Source organism: Oryza sativa, chromosome 10 (assembly GCF_034140825.1).
Source record: "Oryza sativa Japonica Group chromosome 10, ASM3414082v1".
Taxonomy (NCBI): domain Eukaryota; kingdom Viridiplantae; phylum Streptophyta; class Magnoliopsida; order Poales; family Poaceae; genus Oryza; species Oryza sativa.
Window position 1 is genome coordinate 22,256,783 of NC_089044.1, and position 25,289 is coordinate 22,282,071.

Here is a 25,289-nt window from a genome sequence, read left to right on the forward strand (position 1 = left end):
AATTAATAAAGCTGGCGGATTCTGCGGCAAGATGGGCCTAAACCACTAGCCCTGCCGGATATTTATGGGCTTGTGAGGATGGGCTACTGGGCCTATTTTATTTTCAGTCTGCTGCAAGATGGGCCTAAACCACTAGTCACTGGACCTCTCGCGTTCGCAGTTGTGCTTGTGCAAAACAGCAACAGGCTTTTCTTCTTCTTCTTCTTTTCTTAAAAAAAAAACTGCAGTTAACAAGGTACTCCCTCCATTCCAGAATATATGAAGTTTTATAGTTAGACACGGTTATTAAGAAATTAGGTAGAATTAAATGGTGGAGGGTTGTGATTGAATGAGTAATGGAGGTATGTGGGAAAAGTGAATGGTGGAAGGTTGTGATTGGTTGGGAATAGAATGTTGGTGGATAAGTTGTTATATTTTGGGACAAACCCAGAGGGCTAAAAGTTGTTATATTTTAGGAAGGATGGAGTAAGAGTCTGAGAGATTTGAAATGTCCCTAGCAAAAAAAAATGTCCTAAGAGATTAAAAGTATGGGCACTTCAAATTATTTTGATCATTATGTAATCTATTCAACAAATTCACAAGGAGTTAGCAAAGATGAAAGATATAAGGATATATTAGATTACCAAAGTCGAAAGAAAAGGGAGTTAGCATGTTGCACTTTAAATAAAAAAATTGACGATGTTGAGCTCTTTTTATATATAGAGAGAGCACATTACAAATGTGTAATGAGGGATGCAATTCCACTCTCATATGCGCCACGTGAAAGTTGCCATCATGACATACTTATCATATCTAATGGGACGATTGTCAAGGTGAGTCATCAACCTTAGAAATGTTTTAACATGAACGGTGCGCTTGATGACGGAGAAGCTTGGCTTAGCATGATGAGAGGGTGTCAATATGAGTCACCGGTAGAGGATATGGCAAACGTGAACGATGCATATGACGTCAGAGCAACATATATGATAGCAGGCGACAATACATGCTTAGCACTAGCAACAACAATAAATACACCCCTCCTTGGTCCCTTGAGGTATCTATCTTCCTCTCTCTCTCTCTCACTGTCACTCCATCTTCTATTCGCTATTCATCTCAAATTTCTCGCATCAGTTCCTCTTTCTCTCCTCTGGTACATCGTCAAAGCCTCTTCCACCAAGATGTCTGACTAAAAGGTATAGTTTTTCAAGCCCTCTACTCCGTAATTGAACCGAAATAGATTGGAGATCTATCCGAACTCATATTGGTTTCTCTTAGAGGAGACAGGCTTTTGCTTTTAATCTAATTTCTCAAGTTTGTTGCATTGATCCATCTAGTTTGTTATTGATGCTGTTAAGATTCATATGAACTTGGATTGGTTTATCTTTTTTTATGGATTTTTCCTTTTCTCCATGTTATTTTTACCCTGGCAATCGCTAATCTTTAAGCTTGTTTCCAATGGTGTTGAGATCTATCCAAAATAGTATTGATTTCTTGTTTTGACGGTTGACTTTTCGCTTACTTCCTACTACTTTCTTATTGAGTTGGTTCCTATAGATCTATAATCTTGGTTTGGTGTGTACGCTATAAAGATCCCCACAAACTTGGATTAGTTTATCTATTGATAACAAGCATTTCACTTTCTCACATCTATTTACAACACGGTTGCTCCAATCTATCTAGATTGTTGTGTGTGCTATAGAGACCCACATGAATTGAAACTAGTTTGTTGTGCGTGCTACGGAGATCCATGTGAATTCAAACGGGCCTCTCTCTCGTTGCGTGATAGACTCTTCATTTTTCTCAATATCTCTACGCCAACTATTATACTTTACTAATTTGTTTTTAGCCCAAAGCACCTAATACAAACAAATAAAGAAAACAAGAAAACAAAACCAAGACGTGTAAAGGGGCCATTTTTTGTCAAATAAATAACCCAAAAAGAAACCAATTTAAAATCAATTATCACAATTTCAAAGAGATTGGATTTTTGTTTCTCTCCACTCCAATACCTCTCTCCATCTCCCTTGTGCGTTTTCCGATCGGCAGTGCCGGAGGCACACGCCCCCGCCCTTCTCTGTCTCCGCCGCCGCCGCCGCCTTCGCCGCCGGCGAGTAGGCCCGGAGTCACGGCGAGAAAACCGGCTCGCCCTCTCCTTCCCGCCCGCGCCGCCCGCCCGCCCGCCCTAGCCGCCTCCTCCCCACCCTGTGCGGCCTCGTCGCGCGCGCCGCCGGCGAACAGGTTCGGAGGGGGCGGCGCGGCGCGGCGCGGGCCTCGGCTCGAATCGGATTCAAGGTCATTCTCCTCCTCCTCCTCCTCCTTCCTTCCTCTTCGCCCGCAACGCTTCCATGAGGCGGGCGTGGATGGAATGGAGATCAATCCGACATGGATTGATTTCTTCGCCCTCCATTCCAAACACAGCACATGCAGTTCTCTTCCCCCGGATTGCTTCGATGCTTGGAGTTACTAATACCAATTTGTTTTTATTTTCTTTTAATAAAAATGGGAGTTCAGTTGGGACAGGCATGGCCTGCGTTAGCTCTGTCGCCATGGCTGGGCCAGTGTTGTGGTGATTGCGAGGGAAGATGCAAAGGTACACGGGCGCTGGGCACAATGCTGGGTTTGGCGGCGGCGTGCCAGGCAGGGGGGTGGTGGCAGGAGGGAGGGAGAAGGGCAGGCTGGAGCCTTCTTCGTTCCATGGTGCCAATTACCCCGCGAACTTGAGGTGGTTGCTGTTTTTCTTCCCCTCTCAAGTTGTCTTGTTTCCAATGCATTCGGCTTTGTAGACTGTGATATTTGCTGATAGTGATTGCTGTGAAGTTATTAACTCGTTACGGTAGAAGAAACGATGATGTGACGATAATGTGGCAACGTTAGCAACCAGTAGGTGACCACGGCAATGGTTACTGTGATTTGTCGTTACTCGTGATGACCTAACCTGAAGAAAGCCATCTCATATCAAGAAGACAAGAACTTCATACTGATATTTTTTTAAGTATATTATTCAGTAATACTTTGGCCACTGCCATGTAGTCTGTTACAAAACCTTGTTCTTACAGAAGTTAAAAGGAACATCTCAAAATATAAAAAGGAATTCAGAAAAACAATAGCAAACTTTTGGACCATTGTTGTTGCTTCAAAAGTCTTGCCAGTGTTCATCCTGGTGAATTTATTGACTGTTCAGTGTTTGGTCAGTTTAACAGCTCAACTGTTGGTTTAATGAAAAGATGGAAAAATGATACTTGATTGTTATTTGGTAGAAACAGTCACAATTTTCCTGGTATGAATAAGTAGTTAATTCAAGCTCATTGTCCCAGTTTCGAAACCCATGTTGCATGTAAACCCTTTGATGTGATTTGTGAAGTAGTCGGTCCAATTGATTCCTTCAATACAGTGGTGGATCCAGAAATTTTCTTGAGCCTGAGCATGCTTAGGCTGTGTTTGAGATGACATCTATGATGAGATTATGGTCCACATGCAAAACGAGACGAGTGATTAGGGTATGGTTAATTAGGTATTAATTATCCATAGTTTTAAAAAAATATAACAAAGCAGAAGAGAGATAGTGACCTCTGACAATAATCTATCAGCATCAGGAGTCCAATAACATGTTCTGCTTGTTTGCCATTTTTTTCTACCTGTCTTAAACTAGTGCACAATTAAAAGCCTGCTTTGGTGCTCAAATAGTCGTGCAGGACACCATACTAACTACAAACTGCACCGTATAGAAGCATGACGCCTGGTGCCGTTTGTTGCCCGGGAGCAAATGCCATTGGCTAGCAGAGGAACAGCACCGAAGTCCATTGCGGCAAAGACTGGGAGCCCGGGCAGCTGCCCATGCTGGCTGGGCCCTGAATCCGCCGCTGCTTCAATATATCATGAAACTAGCTCATCGAATTGTATTTTCACCAGTTCAGAGTTGCTTACTTGCTTCGATTATCTTGTGTCCAACTTGGATGAGTCACTGTCTGCTGATCAGGTCCATTTTTAAAATTATGGCACTAGAGATGGTTGTGTTCTGAACAAAAATTCAATCAAAATCAGTCGCAGTCTACTCTAGTGGGATTTGTCCTTTGAATCAGATGGACATTTTTTTAATTCAAAAACTAGATGAATATCATAAAAATTGCCTTTTTAATTTTTATGGTGTGATATCATTTGAAAACGTATCACTGTTAGTTATGGTAAATGAAAGAGAAAACATTTTGTTCTTTAGTAGGTCAAACAATCTTCACTGTACAGTGCTCTTTTTTATGGTTGTTACTCCCTCCATCACATTTTGATCATCCTCTAAGTAAATGACACCAAGACCAAAGACACCAAAATATTCATCATTCTCAAATTAATCCTCATCGATTAAAGTGTTTCATCGCTTCGTGTCCCGTGGATTGCTCATGTTTTAAATATTGCATGCCATTGCACCAATAGAAATTAATCTTGGTTGGTTGCATGTAACACATTCAACGATGCACATGTACTCTTTGCACAAATAAACAAAAAGACACTTGTTAGATGATGATCATTTTAGGAAGACTTCAAAAACTTTAGGAAATGATCAAAATGGGATGGAGGGAGTACTTTTTACCTTATTCTGGCTGATGGAGGCTTCTTACTAGCAGTTTGAGAGGTCGGCAAACGGAACAGACAAAAAACCTGTTTGCATAATGTAACTATCAGCTTATACCTATTGATCAATAGATAATGCTTTTTCCATGAGGGTAACTCCCCACGTTCCATTATCAAAGATAACAAACACAAGATCCTGTTACATCACTCTGGCACATCTCTCCTGCACCTTGCTAAGCAATATGGTTGAACCAAGTAACTGACGGGTAGTTTATAGGATGGTTGTTCTTATGGGGACTTCAAATGCATTTAGATTGGCATGGATGACAAGATTGTATTCTTCTTATTTTCCAGCTGAAGATGGGAAGATTATTTGTTAGTGGCGGGTAAACTACAATTGCACCAGCTGAGAATGTAACCATGGCCAATGCTGTACTGTGACATCTCACATGGATAATATTTTATTGCTGGAATATTTTTTTTGAGAAAATTGCTAGAATATTGATTCTAGGAAACAGCTATCGCCAACACCGTCGAATAGTTCTGTTTGCATCAATTTTGCTTTAAAATCTCAGCAAGAAATTATAGGAGAACATTAGCTCTTTCCTTTTTTATTTTCTCTCTTTCAGGAAGAATGGGGGTATTAGTTGTAGGAGTAGCACTTTCAAATGTATGATCTTCCACATTTAATTTTTTTCAAAGGACTTTTCTACATTTTGTTCAGACTAAGGTTCTACCTATGTTTGTTAAGACATTAACTTAGTGCTGACTGATGAGCATATGAACCTCCTAATATGCTTATGATTCTATTTTTCAGGCGGCAACCACTGGTAGCTCCTTACAAGCTGAAGTGTGACAAGGAATCACTCAATGCCAGGCATGTTTTACTCAACAACTGATTTGTTCCTATTGTCTTATTGACTATGTACATAAATGTTTTCCATTTTCTCATATCTAGCTTTTCTATTCTTCAATATTCTTACTTTTTTTTCATTTGCATGGAGAAGTTGCATATTTGTATTCGAAAACAACTAAAAGTTAGTGTTTCCTTTGTACTATGGATTTTGTAGGCTTGGTGCACCTGACTTCTATCCCCAGACATTGAGTTGTGCAGAAGAGACCTTAACCAAAGAATATGTGCAATCTGGGTACAAGGATACCGTTGAAGGAATTGAGGTGTGCTCCAGAAACCAAAAGTTTCAAATCCTATCCCTTTTTTGTGACACTGCTTATCTAGGGTTAATCTTGTTTCATATATTGTTTGTCTCATTTTCACGAGTCTCATGCCATTAAAATCTTGAGTCCATAATTTTGTGTACATTAGGACCGCAATTTCTTTGTTTTGTTTTGACTGAAATTTGTTCCTGGTGGTGTTTTTACAGGAAGCCAGAGAGATTGTACTCAGTCAGATTCCATACTTGAGCAAACCAGATATTGCTACAAAATGCAAGGAGGTAAAAAGGCAACCAACATCAACCTAACTAGCTTTATTTTTCATGCAATCTTATGTTGTTAGAACATTTCTTCCTGTCAGAGTGAAGTGAGAAGTAGGTTGGTATGCGGCATGATTGAATGCTGCTGGAGATCAGGAACTAAGATGGGTAGAATTATGGGAATCACATCTTTTATATATAAGCTGAGATATGCATCACAGGGGGTTAACAGCCAAAACTCTACAGCCTACTTGGTGCTAATTTTGGATAATTGCCACCTTTGGATTGTTACTGGCTGCATAGTCTGTCAGAAACTTAGGATTAATATTATGTGAATACGTAGATCCATATGGAAGATGCTGAAGAATTGCTTCTTTTCCCTAAGGTTGATGGATTGAACTGAATGGTTGAATGGATTGAATCTAATATTTTTCTTCCCCCTTTGACCTACCCGATTATTGTGTTTTCCTTCTCTAACTGATATGTCTTGTGAAAAAACTTATACTTTGACTAACAATTTTATTTTTTATTTATCAAGGCACTAAAGAAGCGGTTCAGAGCGATCAATGAATCTCGTGCTCAGAAGAGGAAGGTATTTTGATTTGTTGTAGTTACTATGATTAGGATCTCTGCTGTAAATAAGGATATTTTTTGTTAAACCATTTCACAACTTCAAAATGTTTGTATTGAAAATTTGACAAATGGGGACTTAACTGCATTAATTAGATTTTTACCACCTAATTCTAGATAGCTAGCATCTATTTACATTTTTCCTGCAAAACTTTGATCTTTTTAAAGTTAATATTGGTCTAAAATATTCCAAATACTCTTTCCTAACAGGCTGGCCAAGTTTATGGGGTCCCTCTTTCTGGCTCGTTGCTGACAAAACCTGGGATGTATCCAGAGCAAATGCATAGCAATGAAGACACACGCAGAAAATGGATCGAGGTCAATCAAATTAGCCTGTCATTTTCATCTTCTTTTCCTGTAATGTAATATTTCATTTCATTTATGCACTTTATTGAATAAAGTGAGGCAAGTTTGCTACAATTAAGTGCGGCGAGTGTGCCATCCAAATAACCCTTCATCTTAAGTAGCTATCTTTCTGTATATTATGAGTTCTTGAAACATTTCATACTGTATCAAACTGATGCATTTCAAACTGGACTCACTATGTATAAACGGGAGCACTGTGCCGTCCATCTCACCTAATGTTTCATTTAAGAAACTACAGATTTAGGGCGACATTGGTACCAACTTTTTTTTTGGTAGAATTGAAGACTAACTGCAATATAATTAGAAAACGATTTTCTCTAAAGTCTTTTCTTTTTTTGTCTTGCCGATCTGCGAGGGATCTCATTGCAACCTTAATCTTCCACCTGACTTGAAATGGCTGTGTAATTCATTCCTTTGCAGGCCCTTGTGCAACCAAACAGGCGTCTATGGTCATTAGCAGAGCAAGTTCCTCGTGGTTTTCGGAGGAAGTTACTCTTTAATTATCTTATCCGATATAATGTCCCACTGTTAAGAGCATCATGGCTTGTGAAGGTTACTTACCTTAATCAGGTCCGTTATTTCTGTGCCAAACTGCCACTGCTCACTAGAATTTAGTTCTGTTATTTCATGCTTATTAGAAAATTATATGATGTTCGCTTGATGATGCCTCTTTAATTGCAGGTTCAAACATCATCCAATAATGTTTCATCTGCTGCTCCTGATAGTTTGCGATCTCAGCACTGGACAAAGGATGTTATTGAATACTTGCAGCTGCTTTTGGACGAATTGTGTTCTAAAAATGGCTTTTTTGGACTTCCATCTTCTCAAGAACAGTCATTGCCATGCCTTGTTGCTGGAGACAGCCCAATTAAGTTAAAAACCGGGGCATCACCTGCTAGTGCAGATGTTGAGGAGCCTTCGCTACACTTTAAATGGTCGTATATGATTCGTATTGTTCAATGTCATCTCATGGAACAATTACTTGTTCCGTCGTTACTTATCGAATGGGTATTTAATCAGCTCCAGGTACAGAGTGCATTGATAAAGTAGGTTCATGCTTAGTGATGTTTCTCAAGTGCTATGTTGATCTTCTAATACCAATTTTTTTTCTAACCCACTTCCTTTCAGGAGAGAGACTCAACTGAGGTTTTAGAATTACTCTTGCCTATTGTACTTTCTTTGGTTGATACCATAACCCTCTCACAGACATATATCCACATGCTGGTGGAAATACTGATTCAACGTCTCAGTGATGCTTCTCCTGGCAGCTTAAGTGTTAAGAATAACCCAAAAAGGTCATCCATTACCTCTGCTTTAGTTGAGTTACTGCAGTACTTGATACTTGCTGTTCCCGATACATTTGTTTCTTTGGATTGCTTTCCACTTCCATCAGTTGTGGCTCCTGATGTATACGGTAAAGGTGCTCTTCTGAAAATAGCAGGTGGTGGTAAAATTGCTAGCTCTAGGAGACAGAATGCATCTCGACACCTCTCTTGTGGTTATGCCATTTGTTCAGTTCAAAGACGTGCATCTGATCTTTCTTTAGTTGCTAATCCTAATCTTCAAGTTCGTGGGGCAGCCAACGTAGTGCAAGCTTTGGACAAAGCACTTGTAACTGGAAACTTGACAGCAGCATATACATCAGTATTCAATTATCTATCAGATACCCTGATGGAAGAAACATGGATTAAAGAAGTCAGCCCTTGCTTGCGATCTTCTCTGATGTGGATGGGAGCTGTTGAGTTATCCCTTGTCTGCTCTGTGTTTTTCATTTGTGAGTGGGCAACATGTACTTTCCGTGATTGCCGTACATCACAATGCCAAAATGTAAAATTTTCAGGAAGCAAAGATTTCTCTCAGGTCTATATGGCAGTTTCCCTGTTGAAGGATAAAATGAATGAGATAAATAATTTATCTTCTTCCAAGAGCAGCAGTCAGCTTGCAATGAAGGATCACCTTAAAAGTGCTACTCTGAATCATTCTTCTATCAAGGTGACAGCAATGGAGACTGCTTCTGGATTTAGAGACAGTACAGGTAGCATTGATGAGAATAACAAAAAGGATATCTTCAGCAGCCCAGGTCCACTGCATGACATTATTGTATGCTGGTTGGATCAACATGAGATTAGTGATGCTTCGGGATTTAAAAGTGTGGATGTTTTCATGACTGAACTTATTCGCAGTGGTATATTTTATCCTCAGACATATGTGAGACAACTAATTGTTAGTGGAATCACCATTTGGAATGATAGCTTGTTTGATCTGGAAAAGAAAACGAGGCATTACAAAATTCTGAAGCACCTGCCAGGGTTTTGCTTATTTAATATCCTTGAGGAAGCTAAGATTGCTGAAGATCAAGTCCTTTATGAAATTGTGTCAACATATTCTAGTGAGCGTCGACTTGTGCTTTCTGAGCTTTCAAGTGGTCTGGCTACTGATGCAAATGTTGAAGGCAGGGTCCCTTTGAGTTCCTGCCTTCAGAAACAGCCTGATCTTCTAATGGATTCAACAGATGATAATCATGGCAGAGTGGCAGTTCAAGTAGAAGAGGTAAAACTTATGATATCAGGTCTGTTGAATTTGGGATACTCTACACTCTTGGCTGAATCAGGAAGAGAAGAAACAAAAAAAACCAAGAAAGGACAAACAGATTTGGTAGACTCAGAAGAAGATGTTGGGCATGCAAAAACTGGCTGTAAGGATAGTAGTAGGACCAAGAGACAGAAGTTGGATAAGAACGTGTTTCCTTTCCAAGGGTCCCCATTGGTTCAATCAGATGAGGAAGATTTTTGGTGGGTAAGGAAAGAGCAGAAGCAGGAATTGTTTACTGTTGAAACAATACATCAGTCAATTGAACAAACAAGTGGAGGTAAGGCAACAGTAGTGCAAAAGACACAAAATATAGCACAACTTGCAGCTGCTAGAATCGATGGTAGCCAGGGGGCATCTACTAGTCACGTGTGTGATAACAATCTGAGTTGTCCCCACCATAAACCTGGCACTAACTCTGACATTCTTAAAGACGCTGATCATATGAGTATGTTGACTCTGGCTGAAGTTGGCAAATCACTTAAGAGACTTAGATTGCTTGAAAGAAGATCCATTTCAATCTGGCTGCTGAAGTCCATAAAACAACTAATTGAAGGAGATGAAGTGAAACATTCTAAGGCTAATAACTCCATAAGTGCCTCCACTGTGCAGCATAGTGGTAAAATTGCATCTGGATGGAGGTTTGGAGAAGATGAACTTCTGTCAGTGCTGTACATAATGGATACATGTTGTGATTTACTCTCCTCTGTAAGGTTGCTTATATGGCTTCTATCAAAGATTTATATTGGAAGGACCACATCTGGTCAAGTTGGAAGAGGTGTTATGCACCCAAAACATAAAGAAAACCAAGTTTTCCAAGTAGCCGAAGCTTTTCTGTTCTCATCCTTGCTCAGGTAAGCTGCTTTTTTTTTCTCTATTGTTTTCTTCTGAAGTACTGTTGACTTTCGTCCTTTAAATTCACTTATAATGTAACTAAGAAATTTCTTTCCAAATTTGTCTTTGCATGAATTTGCAAATGGTAAAAGAGTGCAAAAAAAAAAAAGAAACGCGTGAAAACACCAATTAAACTGTTACTTGTGTTGTCTCTGTCTGTTTGTTGGTTTTGTACTTTTGCATCCATCTTTGCACAAAATATTCTGGGCAGATTCTATTTTTTTATGGCTTCTATGGTTCTATTGGTTTCTCTGTTCTGCCACTACTATTTATGACTAATATAGTTCGGTTGTGTTCTCTGTTTGGCCCTTCTTAGACACTGAAATGCCACGTGCACGCTTTCCAAACTAGCAAAATACCCATGCACTGCAATGAATTTCAAATAATATATCAAATTTTTTAACTTGGAAATTGTATCTTTCTCGGAAAAAATATATAGAATTAGCAAGCGAACATCCAACCAAAAAAGGCAAGCCACATGCACAAAAGAAATATTTATTCATCCTTAGGGTGTGTCTGGAAGAGAAGGGAGAGAAGGTTGGGAACTTCTCCCCCGCGCACGCAAAATGGGGCGGCTCATTAGCACATAATTAATTAAGTATTAGCTATAAAATTTTTTAACAATGGATTAATATGATTTTTAAAGCAACTTTCCTATTTAGTAGTTTGGAAAGCGTGCACGTGGAAAACGAGGGAGTAGAAGTTGGGAACATGTAGTATAGAACACACCCTTAGAAGATCCCATCAACTCGAGGGGATGGCAGATTCACCAATATACTTTGTGGTGCTTTCAAGTTGTGTCTCAAGTCATCGTATGTCATTGGCTGTACAGAAACACACTATAATACATCTGTATTTGTGTTGTGCAATATTTTAAGGCGTTTCTTTTTCATTATATACACGTAGCATTTATATGGTTTAATGGTGATTGTTTGAAGAGGGCAATGCATCTGATTTTCAAGCAATCATGTTTGGACTGTTTTGCGTCATTGAATGCTTTGTTGGAAAACACTCTTGGTGCATCTACTTGTAGTTCATCACTTCATCATGACCTAGTGAGTCCTATCAATGACCTGTGTAAACTACAATGCCATGCATATTTTTCTTTGTGTGAAGTGAAAAATGGGCAAATACACTGCAGTGGCAACAGCTGCAGATGTAAACTTAGTGTTTGCTGAAGAGTATGTGAGATCTTGTAGTACAAAGTATCCAATGGATCAACTGTAGTTGGAACCAGACATGCATGTTCAAATTTTGTTATAACTGTACTAATGATTTTATTGTTTCTAAAAAATCAATCTTGCTGTTCACATTATTGTTTTCTTTGTCTTTTGGATATTGCAGGTATGAGAACATCCTTATTGCAATGGATCTTTTGCCCGAGGTTTTGAGTGTTTCAATGAATAGAACTGTTCATAAGTCAGGTGAAAGGCAGTCTACTTCAGTAGCTTTTGCTTATGCTCGATATTTCTTAAGGAAATACAGAGATGTGACTAGTGTTGCTAGGTGGGAAAGAAATTTTAGGTCCACATCTGATAAAAGGCTGCTTGCTGAACTGGATAGTGGAAAGTCAATCACTGGTGATTCAATTATTTCTGGAATTTCATCAGGTGAAGAACTTGATGGGCATGTCCATAAAAAATTGAATGGGAAAGCAGGAGTACTTCCAAGTATGAAGGAGATAGTGCAACGGCAAACTGACGAGTTTTTACGCAACCTAAGGGAAAATAATGCTACAGCACCAAAGAACCCATCTTTTTCTGAAACGGAAGATAGCTATCAAACTGCTCATGACATTGTTTTGGGATTGGCAGACTGTATCAGACAAAATGGAGGAGCAAATCCAGATGGAGATCATTCTTTAGTTGCTTCTGCTGTTTCTGCAATTGTTGACAATGCTGGGCATGCAATAGCTAAACACTTGGATATTTCAGGTGGTAACAATCCAGGTGTTACCTCAATTAATTCATTAAACTTGATTCAACACATTTTGGATATCCACATAAACTCTCTGGCCTTGCTAAGAGAAACTTTAGGTGATCGATTTAGTAGAATATTTGAAATATCTCTTGCTGTTGAAGCTTCTTCAGCTGTTGCAGCATCTTTTGCTCCTCCTAAGGCTCACCGCAGTCAACAGTCTTCTGAGACCCATGATGAAAGTGGAAATCATGCAAATGAAGTTCCAAGTAATCCGTCAAAATGTTTTAATGTTAAGGCTGTAAAAGTTTCTGCTGCTGTTTCTGCACTAGTTGTTGGAGCTATTATTTATGGGGTTGTCAGTCTAGAGCGGATGATGGTGGTCCTAAGATTAAAAGAAGGTTTGGACATTCTGCAGTTCTTAAGAATTTCCAAAGCTAGCACAAATGGTGTGACCCACTCCATTGGAAATTTCAAAATTGACAGTTCCACTGAAGTTTTGGTACATTGGTTTAAGATTCTAATAGGGAACTGTAAGACAGTTTATAATGGAGTGATCGCAGAGATTCTAGGTGATTCTTATGTCCTTGCCTTTTCAAGGTTGCAACGGACGCTTCCATTGGGTATAGTTCTTCCTCCAGCTTATTCAATATTTGCTATGGTCCTTTGGCGACCATATTTATATGACACCAGTACATCGAATCATGAAGACATTCAGCTTTATCAGTCTCTACTGGGTGCAATTAGTGATATCACAAGACATCAGCCTTTTCGAGATGTCTGCTTCCGTAACATGCATCTTTTCTATGATCTTCTGGCTGCGGATGTTGGTGATTCAGAGTTTGCTGCAATCGTTGAACTTCGAAGCCCTGATGAATGTTTGAAAGCTCTTTCACCTCTTCGTGCCCGGGTTTTCCTGAATGCTCTTCTTGATTGTGAAATACCAGTAACAATGAGAGACGATGGTACATATGCTTTAGAGCCTGGTTGTGCAGAAGCTAGTACCAAGAATGATGTAAAGTTTCCAGAGAGGCTTATAGAAATTCTGAATGTCCTACAGCCTGCAAAGTTCCATTGGCAATGGGTTGAGTTGAGGCTGCTTTTGGATGAGCAATCTCTTATTGAGAAACCAAAGAATGTGCCATATGTAAAAGCACTTCGATCCCTATCCCCTAATGCTGAGAATTTTACCCTCTCTGAAAGGGAAAAGGGGCTTACTGAAGTTATTTTGTCTAGGCTACTTGTCAGACCTGATGCTGCTCCTCTATACTCAGAACTTATTCACCTTCTTGGAAAGCTACAAGAGTCATTCGTGATGGGTATCAAATGGTTCTTACAAGGGCAAGATGTTCTTTTGGGAAACAACTCTGTAAGACAACAGCTTGTTAACTTGACTCAGCGCAAAGGATTTCCAATGAAGACACAGTTTTGGAAGCCATGGGGATGGTCAAAATTAGTCGGATATGCTAATGCTAATAAAAGCTCCAAAAGGAAGTTAGAAGTTACTTCAATTGAGGAAAGAGAAGTTGATGGCTTGATTGATTCTAGAAAATCCAGTAATAGGAAGTCGCTAAATGTGGGTACAAGCCCAGAAGGGCATGGATCTACCCAAAAATATTTTACTCAGGAAGCCCTTGCTGAGTTAGTTTTGCCATGCATAGACAGAAGTTCTAGCGAGTTTCGCTTTGTATTTGCTGGTGATTTGATCAAACATATGGGTGTGATCAGTGAGCATATTAAAGCAGCAGTGTGGAACGGTATTAATAAACTGAATAGTTCAAATCCTTCAGGAAATGAAGGTTTGAGTAAACCCAATGGCCGCAAAGGAATCTTCAGTGGTAGTCCGAATATCAGGAAGCATAGCCCTGTACCTAATGATTCAACTACTCCTTCCGCATCAGCTTTACGATCATCAATATGGTTGCGCCTGCAATTCATCATTAGGCTACTTCCAGTAATTATTGCAGACAGGTAATATTTAATGATTTTGTGGCACATTCTAGCATTACATGATTTGTCCTAAAAATTAGAAAACCGGTCTGGGACGAACAGTCAGCGATTTAGTTTTTTTTTTTTCTGTTTGCTGGGACTTCAATCTGAACACCTTTATGAAAATAGAGGGCTACTTTTCAATTATCAGTAGATATCAGCGAGTGGCATCTGGAATTCAACTAACAGAACTTAATAAATATTTAAGCAGGATGGTTAGTACTTGGGTAGTGGGTTGTTGCAAATCAAGCCTTCAGTGGTTATGACAATCATGTCATCGACTTTAGATAGAGAATTGAATCACTTGCATTACGAGCTTGACTGGATTAGTTAGCTGAGTGGGTTCTGGCTCCTCTAGATTGCCATGAATAGCTGGAGAAATGTGATAAATATGAGTTTAAGCATGCTTAAATAAGTTATCTTAATCTTTCCTTGCGATACTTTTGCTTTAATTGTTAGTTGTGTGACATCTTAAGTTCACAGAGTTGCACTTTACGTCCTTGAAATATTTATGCTATATTCTAACTTTTTGGCTTTGGATATTTTGTAGTAACATGAGGCAAACGCTAGCTTCCTCCTTATTAAGCTTGGTTGGAACACGTGTGGTCTATGAAGATGCAGATTCACTTGAACCTTACATGGATGATGTCCTGCTTGATTGTCCAAGTGAAAGCCTATTCGATAGGCTTTTATGTGTCCTGCAAGCTTTGCTTGGCAATAGCCAACCAAGTTGGCTGAAGACTAAGCCAAGCTCCAAGCCAGCTGTTAAATTTTTGCGTGATCTTTCTGCAATTGATAAAGAGGTCACTAAGAGCTTGCAGGTCTGTTTAGTTTTTGCATATTATTGCTCTCTTTTGCTTTCTGCAATTATTCAAGCCTGTGACTTCTCTTTACTTGGTCTGATGGCTTCTTTGCATTATCTGCTCTATTGCAGTGTGCATTAGATCGCATGGAGTTGCCAGCAACAATCAGGCGGCGGATTCAAGTGGCTATGCCGATTCTACCTACTTCCCGCCTCTCCTCCATAACATGTGGTCCTCCTCTACTGTCCTCTGCTGCACTATCACCATTCCAGTGCAGTACATCTGCTGCAGGGCCTCACCAACAATTTCCCCTCAATTGGATTCCTACCAATCTCTCAAGAAGATGCAAGGCAGCGTTGCCTTCACAGGATCCTAACATGGAAATAGATCCTTGGACTTTGCTGGAAGACGGTACAAGCTGTCCAAATACCAACAGTGGCAGCAATTCTGCAAATGGTGTTACCGGTGACCATGCCAATCTGAAAGCTTGCAGCTTTCTCAAGGATTCTGTAAGGGTGAGGAGGACTGACCTGACTTACATTGGCTCTCTGGATGAAGACAGCTAACCGGCGCAATTATCACCTCCCCCTCATAATTTTGTTGCAAACCCGTAGGTTGTAAATACATATGTGCAATGCATCGAGCATTCTTCTGTACTTTAAAAACATGGTGTGGAAGAGTGCTATAGCATTTTCCAATCAAGATGGACTCAGTTTAACCCTGGAGTGGATAGTTCCTAGATGTAATTTATTGAAACTATCTCCTTTGTTCTTAAGGGTTGCGCTTAGTAGGCTGCATTGCAAGGTAGCTCAAATTTAGCTTTATGACATAGATAATTATATAGTTAGTCGGAGTTCTCCTTGGGGGTGTTTGTATACTAGTAAGATTTGGGTCTCCCATAATCCATTGGTAATATGAATCAGGGTGGCCTCCTTTTGCCATGTATTCATGGATCTTACTCTTTTTAATTGTTGGTTGAAGTACAACAAGGAGTACATTTTTGCTATTATATGTTTAGGACAAAACCGGGAGAACTTGGGTAAAAGTGCCCCTTCGGCTGCTCTGATCAATAAATTTATCTGCAATTTTCTATCGATGACTACTTTTTTAAGTTTTTCAGATATTTTGTTATGTGTGTATATTGCAAGTCATGTTATGTCAGTGATGAGAAGATATTTCTAGCGTTTTATTTAAATCCACGCTTGTGATGTATGTGAGTTACCATGTTTATTGTAACTGCTATCACTGAAGATTTTTGTTTCCTTTTGTTTTTGGCTTGTGCAGGGATGGCTGATGGCTTACTAAAGATTAAAGAGCATAAAAAGTGCTAGAAATCAGGTATCTGTTACATTGTAGCTAATCAACTAGTAGCATTATTTACATTGTGGTCAACTAAATTTGTATGCAGAAGGCATTTGATCCATCAACTTTTGCGTTGTTATCCCCACGACTGGTGATTAATTTTTAGTTTCGCCCATATTCAGTTAAATTGGATGCTCTCTATATTTAAACTGAAACTTTTTTTTATGTATCCAGGTATTTTCATTCATGTTCAGTCAGTCAGTCCTAGGTTCTTAGCAACCACAGAATTCACTCTCTTAAACCTGGGTAGTACTACCATGCTTTGATACAGAGCAGATTACTTCATACTCCCTCCGTTTTAAAATGTTTGACGCCGTTGACTTTTTAATACGTGTTTGACCATTTGTCTTATTCAAAAAATTGAAGTAATTATTTATTATTTTTATATCATTTGATTCATCGTTAAATATACTTCCATGTACACATATAGTTTTACATATTTCACAAATTTTTTTTAATAAGACGAACAGTCAAATATGTGCTAAAAAGTCAACGGTGTCAAACATTTTGAAACGGAGGGAGTACTCCATATACAAGCACTGCTGGTCATACAAGACATAATTGTTGCAAGCTAAAGCTTAGTTCCCTCTCTAGGTCAGCAAAATCACTCTACCTACTGTACTCTACCTACTGTTACTTTATCCCTTAATTTTATCTCTTGGAAGCTACACTAACAGAACCATCTAAAGCTCTTCTTGGGAAGCCAAGAAGAGACGGTTTTGGGAGTTAAAAGAGACGGGTTATATCCGGTTTTACGGTCGATGGAAGCAAAATAGACTTATTTCCACTCCCGAAACTATGAATCCACAAATCCAAGTGCTATAGGCTGGGGCTGCGGAAGCGCCTGGAGGCCCAAGAAAGAAGCCCAATTGTGTACGTACTGCTTTTTTTGGAATGGAATTGTTAGAAGAAAAAGGAATAAGTCCACTCTGACTCCCTAAATTATTGACCGATCTGATTCGTGTCCCTAAACACTAGTACCGAATTTATTAGAACCACAACTATTAAAGCCGGTGTAATTTGATTCTTTCGGTGATTTAAAAGGATAGTTTCGCTAACGTGATGTCTATGTGACGTGTTGATTTGTTTAACGTGAAGTTAACGTAGTGTATTAAAATTAAAAAAATACGTGTGGGACACACTGTCATTCACACCAAAATGTGGGACCCACTGACATATCACCCTCTTTCTTTCCTTCTTCCTCCCTCTGTCTCTCCTTTCTGTTCTTCTTCAGCCAATCGGCCATCGGCGGCGGCGGGCTGAAGAGGGCTGGAGCGGCGGCGGCGTTGGGCGGCGAGCGAGGGACGGAGCGGCGGCGGTGGCGGGCCGAGGAGGTCGTCCGCCGCCGGCGATGGAGGGGACGCCGCCCAAGCCACCGGCCGCCCGTCGCACGTCGCCGCTGAGCTCCCCCCTTTTCCACTGCCCCGAGATCCGCCTCCGCCACCGCAGCCCTCCTCGCTGAGGTCCGGAAGGCATCGAGGAAGCACTCTCCCCAAGTCCCCAGGTCGGGAAGGCCAAACCGCTCTCCAAAACAAGTCAAATTATACGAATCCGATTCAGAGTCAAAAAGTGAACTTACTCCGAAGAAAAATAACCAAAGAAGGCCTTCTTGTTTTTTTTTTTTTCAGAAGAGGTGGATACGAACCTCTTGCGTAAGTTGTACTAGCTCATCCATCCCTCTCCACCCTTATAAGCACCACAAGTTCGTTGTTAATTTGGAGGGATTTGGTCTTATAATCAATCAAATCTGCCGCAGCGCGTCCGTACCACCGCCTCTACTTCCCTCCTCCGCTCACATCAACATGCTGATCCCCTCGGAGACCCAACACGGATTGGATCTCAAGTTGTGCCTCTTTACCCTTTGCTCTATTCATTGATTTTGATCTTATTATTCTCCTTTTGTTCGTTCATTAAAAGTGATGCTGATTCCTTTTTTTTCCCTTTTATATTATATATATATTGATTTTCTCTTCTTTTATTCGTTAAAAGTCCTCCACTTCCTGATGATGACAAACCACAGCTTATGGAGGTCGAGGTGGAGTTGCCAACAGCTCATTCTGTAAATCTATCTTCAAGTCCGAGCTCGAGGTACTTATCATATCCTCAAATTAGCTAGCCCCCCTATCGAGAATAGCTTAGCATATTTGAGGACCTGTTGGGAGATTGGGAGGTTCCTCCACCACCTCTCTCCTCTATAGGAGCAACAAGTTTCAGTTTTTTATTTTTCCGTCTTTTCGCGCTCGCAGTCCTTTTCCTTGTACCGCCGGTGAGAAAACAACTTTGTCTGCATGGATCGTGTACACCAACTAAAAAATTCCACAAAAAATTCTAGCAAATTTTGTACATGTACATTTATTTAATAGTATTACACCTATGCGTAAAGTCTCATCTTTAAATTCATCATATGGAGAGAGAAAAGAAGAAAAAAATCTGGCAGATTTATACTCTTACAAGCTGTCATATGTTCTTTTTTTTTTGTTACGGCTAAAAATAATTTGATGCTTAGACTTCATACATGTGTACTACTATTGGAAGTACTTGTATACATTTTTTTCTGGAATTTTTTATAACATTTATTAGTTGGTGTGTGTACACCGGAAGCTTGTGTGCGTTTGTTAAGTTTATTTCTTAAAATATTTGATTTTATCCTTATAATCAAGTAGATAATTCGTGGCAATAGTCTGGTGAATAATTTGTTTGAAATTGGCCCTTGGTATATTTTCATTTTCTTAATGCAATATTATGCACACTATATCTTTGTGGCCTAATTACTGGTATCTGTTTTTTTTTGTTGAAACATAGATCAAATATGAGTTAGTCAGGACGATCACTAGCTGTGGAAATCTGGACGAAGGTTTTCATGGTCATGTAAATTTTATTGCAAAGGGCGATTGCAAGAACTCGGAGGAGTTATTTTTCGCGGAAGTACGCTGGGAAAACAATGGATATATACCCACTTGCATGGTCTCTCTTGAAGGGAAAGAAAAAATTGGTTAGTCCAAAAATAGAACTCAAAACTTTGATATTCTATTTAAAATGTTACTAACATATACAAGTTGCTTTTACAGGTGGTTACTATGGCGCCAGAGTTCATTATCCAAGAGGTGTTCCAGGTCTTCCCATTGACAAACAACACTGCTATTTCTGTGGAGATGAGCTTAAGCATCCAGAAGATGGAACACTGTATGAGAGTGGCCATGTTGCTTCGAGTGATTATTATGAGTAGTATGCATTATCTATTATGTTTATTATTTTCAAGTTGAACTAAGTTAGTATTTGTGTTAGTTATCACACTTTTTCACCGTTGTAATGTTTATAAACCACGTTTATATTTGGGTTGAACTTCGAGTTGTATGCCATACAGCCGAGCAAAAGTTTGAGAGAATCATCGTTGTATGTCAGCAATTCGCTCTTGGGAGGAGCTATATTTGTTTAACCAGATCTTATCCTGTTTTTACCTGTCTCGTGCTATGCAATTAACTTATCATCTCGGTGGATTTTCCATTTTGAATACAAAGACACAATCCATCGATGGACGCAAGTATATGAAATGTAATTGAGTAGGATCATGGAGGCAGCAAATCTGCAAATGCAATGGTAGTTTGCGTCTAGATTTGAAGTGCGGATTAGCTCGTATTCAGTTAAATTGGATGCTCTCTAGATTTAAACTGAAACTTTTTTATGTGTCCAGGTATTTTCATACATGTTCAGTGAGTCAGTCCTGGGTTCTTAGCAACCACAGATTTTTTTACTCTCTTAAACCTGTGCAGTACTACCATGATTTGGTAATAAGGAAGAGGACAGAAAGGCCAGGTTAGGAAACAAAAAGGAATACAGAGCAGATTACTTCATACATACAACCACTGCTGGTCATACAAGACATAATTGTTGCAAGCTAAAGCTTACAGTTCCCTCACTAAGGTCAGCAAAATCACCCTACCTACTGTTACTTTAATTTTTTTTCTCTTGGCAGCTACACTAACAGAAACATCTAAAGCTCTTGTTGGGAAGCTTCAATCCAGAGTCCAGACGCTCTGGCTGTCGCTCACTGTTTCCTGACCGTCTTGTCAGCAAAAAGGACATCATCGATCCATGATACGATGTTGAAAGCCAAGCTTTCCAGCACCCTTGAGTAGCTCTCCAGGATTGCCTGACCAATATCCTACATGAAAAATTTTGCCAATCTCATTTGGTCAGGAACGTATCAAATTTTGAATTTGAAAAGAAGATATAGATCACAGAATGCCAATGCTGGCATCTGCATGCTCTGAATTAGTTGAATGCCAATGCTGTTCTTGCATTTTATATGCTTTGATCAGCTGGATCATGAATACCAATGGTATCCTTGAGTTTTCATGCTCTGAATTACTACTTGAATACCAATGCTGTTCTTGCCATTTATATGCTTTGATCAGCTGAATCAAGAGTACCAATTTTGTTCTTACATTTGCATGCTCTTACTAGTTGAAAGCCAATGCTGTTCTTGCATTCGCGTACTTTGATTAGTTGAATGCTAATGTTGGATGCTAATGCTGTTGCATTTGTATGAATTGTAGATTAGTTAGTTTGATTACCTTGTTGAACTGGATCTTGCTGGTGTCGAGGGTGGTCTGGGACAAGCCGGGGAACCTGTGCTTGAGGCAGAGGAGGAGGCTCTCCGCCCGGCCTGCCAGCATCACGTTCTTGTCCTGCTCCTCGTCGTCGGCGACGAGCTCCTTGACGGCGCCCCACCGCGACCTCCCGTGGCTGGCGCCCGCCTTGCGCCGCCACACGTACATCGCCGCCTCCACCCTGTCCGCCATCGCCAGCGCCTCGTGCTCCGACGACATGTCCAGGCAGTCCAGCAGGTACTCCGGCGAGAACTTCTCCGCCCCCAGCATCGCCCTGTACACCCCGTCCCCCACGCTCGCCTTCCCACTCTGCCAAGAACACGATGATGAACAAGACGAAGAAGAAGATGATGACGACAAATACTATTGTTGGTGGTATCGCGTTGTTTGGATCAGGTGGCATAGGAGTTTTTTTACTCTGGAATATGGGTGGCGATCTAGTCTACGGCTTGATAGTCACTAATTTTTTTGTTTTGTGTTGAGGGTCTAGTTAGATCCTGTTTTGTGGCCGTGTGCATTTCATACGGAGGCCGGGAGTAAGCTCCGTTAGAATGTACTTCCTCCATTTCACAATACAAGTCATTCTAGCATTTTCCACATTCATATTGATATTAATGAATTTATATAAATATATATGTCTAGATTCATCAACATCAATATAAATGTAAGAAATGTTAGAATGACTTACATTGTGAAACAGAGGAAGTATCATATAAAGCTTCTATTATCGGAAAAAAATGGTGATGTTACTGTTGCATTGGAGTTGGTGATGTTGTTTAATTACCTTGGGGAGGATGGCCATGAAGGAGTCGGGGACCTCCATGTCGCCGAGGACGCCGGTGTTGATGGCGACGGCGGCCTTGTGGATCTGGGTGGCGCAGTCGCGCTTCTGCTGGAGCTCCTTGCGGGCCTTGCCGGAGATGCCGCCGTCGGGGACGCACGGCACCGGCAGCCACCACCTGTCCTCGTTCCGGTGCGTCGACCGCCGGAACGACGACGACGACATCGTCGACGACGACGTCGCCGACCCGAACGACCTCGTCCCGGCGTCCGCGTACCAGAACTCCGCCTTCTGAAAACTCTCCAGTATCTCCTGCACAAATTCGAAATTCAGCTCATCCAAAATTCGTCAAATTCAGCATGTTTTTAATTTGCGACAAATTTGTTGGGATCTTACAATGAGCATGGCATCGAGCTTCTCCAGAGCAGGGAGGTTGATGTAGATGTCGGATCTTGGCCTGGTGGCCATGACCTGCAGGATGAACAGCAATGGAGATGGAGCAAGCAATCAATCAGCCATGGCGTTTGGTAAGTAGAAATCCATTGAATCGTCCATGGATGGATCATGGATGGATACCTCGACTTTGGTGCCATCGGGGAGAGTCTGTGAGGAGGGGTAGAACTCGACGATGTAGTCGCATACGGAGAGGAGGCAGTCCATCTCCCTCCTCCACATCGTCTTCTTCCCCGCCGGCAATGGCTCCAGCTTGTGGCAACTCCCGAACACCGTGGCTGCATTAGCTCGTCGGATTAGTCATGGTGGTCACGGATTAGCAAGAACAAGTTCGCCGGCGATCATGTCGATCGCGCTGCGTACCGTAGAGGTTGGTGATGGCGTTGGAGATGGCGACGGCGGTGCAGACGCCCTTGCCGCCGCCGGACATGTCCTCGCCGAGCAGGAGCTTGGAGAACCTCTCCTTGACGAGCTCCAGCTCGTCGTCGGTGGAGCGCCGGTCGAGCACGTCGGCCCGGGGCTTCATGCTGAGGCGGCTGAGGCTGAGAGCGGAGGCCGCCGCAGCCGGCGAGCGGCGGCCGATCAGCCTCGACACGGCGGCGGCGGACGGCGGCTCGAACGGGCCACTGTGGTCGACGCTGCTGCCGCTGCCGCCATGCTCCTCCGAGAAGGACGACACGTCGGAGAAAGTCCGGCTCAGGTTCACCGCGTCCATGCTCGGCGTCGTCGACGACGAGCAGCACCCGCCGCCGTTCGCCTCCGAGCTCTCGTCGGACACCGACACCGACGAGCTACTCTCCATTGCCGATCGATTGATGCCGACGAGCTCTCAACGCTGCAAGAAACAAGAAGAGAGAGAGCTTTATATATAACGAGTTCTTCTTTGCAATGGACACGACAAGTTCATCGAAACAAGAGAAACCCATCTCACTAAAAAAATTTCAAACCTCCTAGTCCTAGGTTTAAATTTGAAACTGTAGCTTAATTTAAACACATTTTGCCAATGTTTGTGTGCCTATGTAGGACAGCGGTGAGAAAATCTTGCAAAATGCCCCTGTTTGTTTAGCAACAAAGCTCGCTGCTTTCTAGATGATAGTGAGGTTACTAGTAGTACTACTCGACACCAAGTCATAAACTAAATCATCTCATGCAGATAAAGATGCAGATGCAAATGGAATTGAGAGGACCAGTATGCTCTAAAGATTTCAGAAGCTTTTGCTTTTGAACCTTCTTTACATACAGGGTTTGTGCAATTGGACGCATGCATGCATTGCCATCGTCGTCGTCATCTCCAAGATTCAGAAAAAAACATTGAAAGAAAACAAGCACTGCTTTTGCAATATTCTTGACTGCTGCAAAGGAGATGGAAAGGATAGAACACCCCCCAAAGATGGCACAAGAAAAGGATTGATTGGCCATTCTTACCTTTTTTTTGTGATGTTGATTTGATTCCTAAGACACTCAAGCCAATGATCTTCTTGCCATGAATTGGAAGCTCATGTTTCCTCTGAAGAATTCCTGCATCAGCTTCCTCTCTTGCTTAGGCTTGGATGGAAAAAGGAGTCAATGGTAAGCAAAGGATGTGCTGTTTTGCATATGGTTTTGTGTTTTCTGGTCCATGGCAAGTGATCATGCCATTGGGAGACATTGCTGATTTTTGTTTATTTTTTATTAGGCGTGGAAAGGAAGTGCATGGGTATAAAAATCATGGCAAGATTATGTTTGCTTAATGACCTTGGAAAGTAGTAGTAATTGCTTGATGTTAGGGGAGAGTCAACCATGATATTAATGGATTTGATCCTTACTGATATTCCTGCTCTGAAACTATACAAAGTACACATGGAAGTTCAGTTAAAAACAAAGGGATTTGACAGCATCTTCACATCACGTTCAACCAAACCAGTTGAAATGAACTAATCAGACCACAGAGATTCTAATGATTGGATGATAAGTTGGTTACAATATTAATTGATGAGCAACAAATCATGGCCTGATGAGTTGTGAATTGTGATAGATTTGACAGGATTAGTGTAATGTATGACGCTGACGCAACGCAACTCAAATTATTCAGGCATTCGTGCGAGGTTCAGGTTCAGAACTAACAGTCCCAGCAGAGATGATGATTGAGATTAGACGATGAACTCATCAGGCCAGGTTGTTTGCCAGTGCAGCGTGTCACAGTACACTCATGACTAATCATCGATGCATTCAGTAATTAGGTACGAGCAACTAACTACAGTTTAACTTTGCGTGCAGAATGGCCAAGAACTCTGATCGACCTTTCCATCTTGCACGGCACAAACGGCCATTAATACACTGTTTCGTGCAACCTCACGCAGCTCTGAACTTTACAAATTCAGAGTTGAAATTCTTCAGAGATTCAGAGTAGGATAGAAGTGTGACGTGCAAAATAACTCTTTTTTTTAGCATTAGGAGATTTGAATGGACGGTGCAGAGATTACGGACGGCTAAACAGAGGATGGTTTCTTTTGGATTAGGAGATTAAACAAATGACAAATTGGCACTGCAATGGAATTCTTCTCTCTCGCACGTTCAGAATGTTCAGGCCGGTTGCCTCTTTTGAGGGGAGAAAGTTGCAGCTGCGCACGAGCAGCATAGAAGCTCTCGAAAATTGTTGTTGGGATCGCAGCAGCGTGGTTGCATGGCCGGTGTGCCTCTGCTTTTAATTAATTTTAGTTTAATTAGGCCCCAGCGTGCAAGCATGTTTAGCTATGCTGATAGCTTGACAATATTGTACTAACTGCATGCTCATTAGTCATTTCCAAGCCTTTTTTTAAAAAAATAAATAAATTTCCAAGCCTAATGACACTTCCATTTTCTTACCTACACGTAATCTGAGAGCATCATTTACAGTTTGCTATTAACTGCACCTATTTGAAGTGATAGTTTTCAGTTTAAG

The 25,289-nt window shown here is 41.0% G+C and overlaps 2 protein-coding genes and 1 long non-coding RNA gene across 8 annotated transcripts; 2 read left to right on the forward strand and 1 right to left on the reverse strand.

Annotated features, from left to right (window-relative positions):
• The first annotated feature begins 1,035 nt into the window (after positions 1 to 1,035).
• Positions 1,036 to 19,964, forward strand: LOC4349313 (mediator of RNA polymerase II transcription subunit 12). Of its 6 annotated transcripts, XR_010737017.1 has the most exons (17): positions 2,133 to 2,271; positions 2,491 to 2,704; positions 5,360 to 5,419; positions 5,613 to 5,718; positions 5,925 to 5,996; positions 6,514 to 6,567; positions 6,816 to 6,923; positions 7,392 to 7,541; positions 7,653 to 7,997; positions 8,100 to 10,414; positions 11,799 to 14,342; positions 14,911 to 15,181; positions 15,295 to 15,678; positions 16,448 to 16,501; positions 18,515 to 18,613; positions 19,328 to 19,517; positions 19,594 to 19,964. XR_010737017.1 is itself a non-coding variant. In XM_066304763.1 (15 exons), exons 2-14 carry the CDS (start codon positions 2,562 to 2,564, stop codon positions 16,466 to 16,468), a joined length of 6,573 nt encoding a protein of 2,190 aa, XP_066160860.1. In that variant the 5' UTR covers positions 2,133 to 2,271; positions 2,491 to 2,561; the 3' UTR covers positions 16,469 to 16,501; positions 16,572 to 16,783. The 6 variants fall into 6 exon arrangements, 4 of the variants coding, with proteins under 4 accessions (XP_066160861.1, XP_015614331.1, XP_066160860.1 ...); XM_066304763.1 differs by lacking the exons at positions 18,515 to 18,613; positions 19,328 to 19,517; positions 19,594 to 19,964 and adding an exon at positions 16,572 to 16,783; XM_066304764.1 differs by lacking the exons at positions 2,133 to 2,271; positions 2,491 to 2,704; positions 16,448 to 16,501; ... (1 more) ...; positions 19,328 to 19,517; positions 19,594 to 19,964 and adding exons at positions 1,036 to 1,172; positions 4,897 to 4,974 and having other exon boundaries at positions 15,295 to 16,108.
• A 331-nt stretch (positions 19,965 to 20,295) lies between these two features.
• LOC136353652 (uncharacterized) lies at positions 20,296 to 21,738 on the forward strand. Its single transcript, XR_010737018.1, has 2 exons — positions 20,296 to 20,446; positions 21,082 to 21,738. It is a non-coding gene; the product is annotated as an uncharacterized lncRNA (long non-coding RNA).
• LOC4349314 (rop guanine nucleotide exchange factor 3) lies at positions 20,324 to 23,219 on the reverse strand. The gene is made up of 6 exons (XM_015758850.3): positions 22,733 to 23,219; positions 22,493 to 22,647; positions 22,313 to 22,387; positions 21,920 to 22,228; positions 21,100 to 21,444; positions 20,324 to 20,687 (listed from the first exon to the last, which is right to left on the reverse strand). Exons 1-6 carry the CDS (start codon positions 23,169 to 23,171, stop codon positions 20,571 to 20,573), a joined length of 1,440 nt encoding a protein of 479 aa, XP_015614336.1. The 5' UTR covers positions 23,172 to 23,219; the 3' UTR covers positions 20,324 to 20,570.
• Positions 23,220 to 25,289: the final 2,070 nt, after the last annotated feature.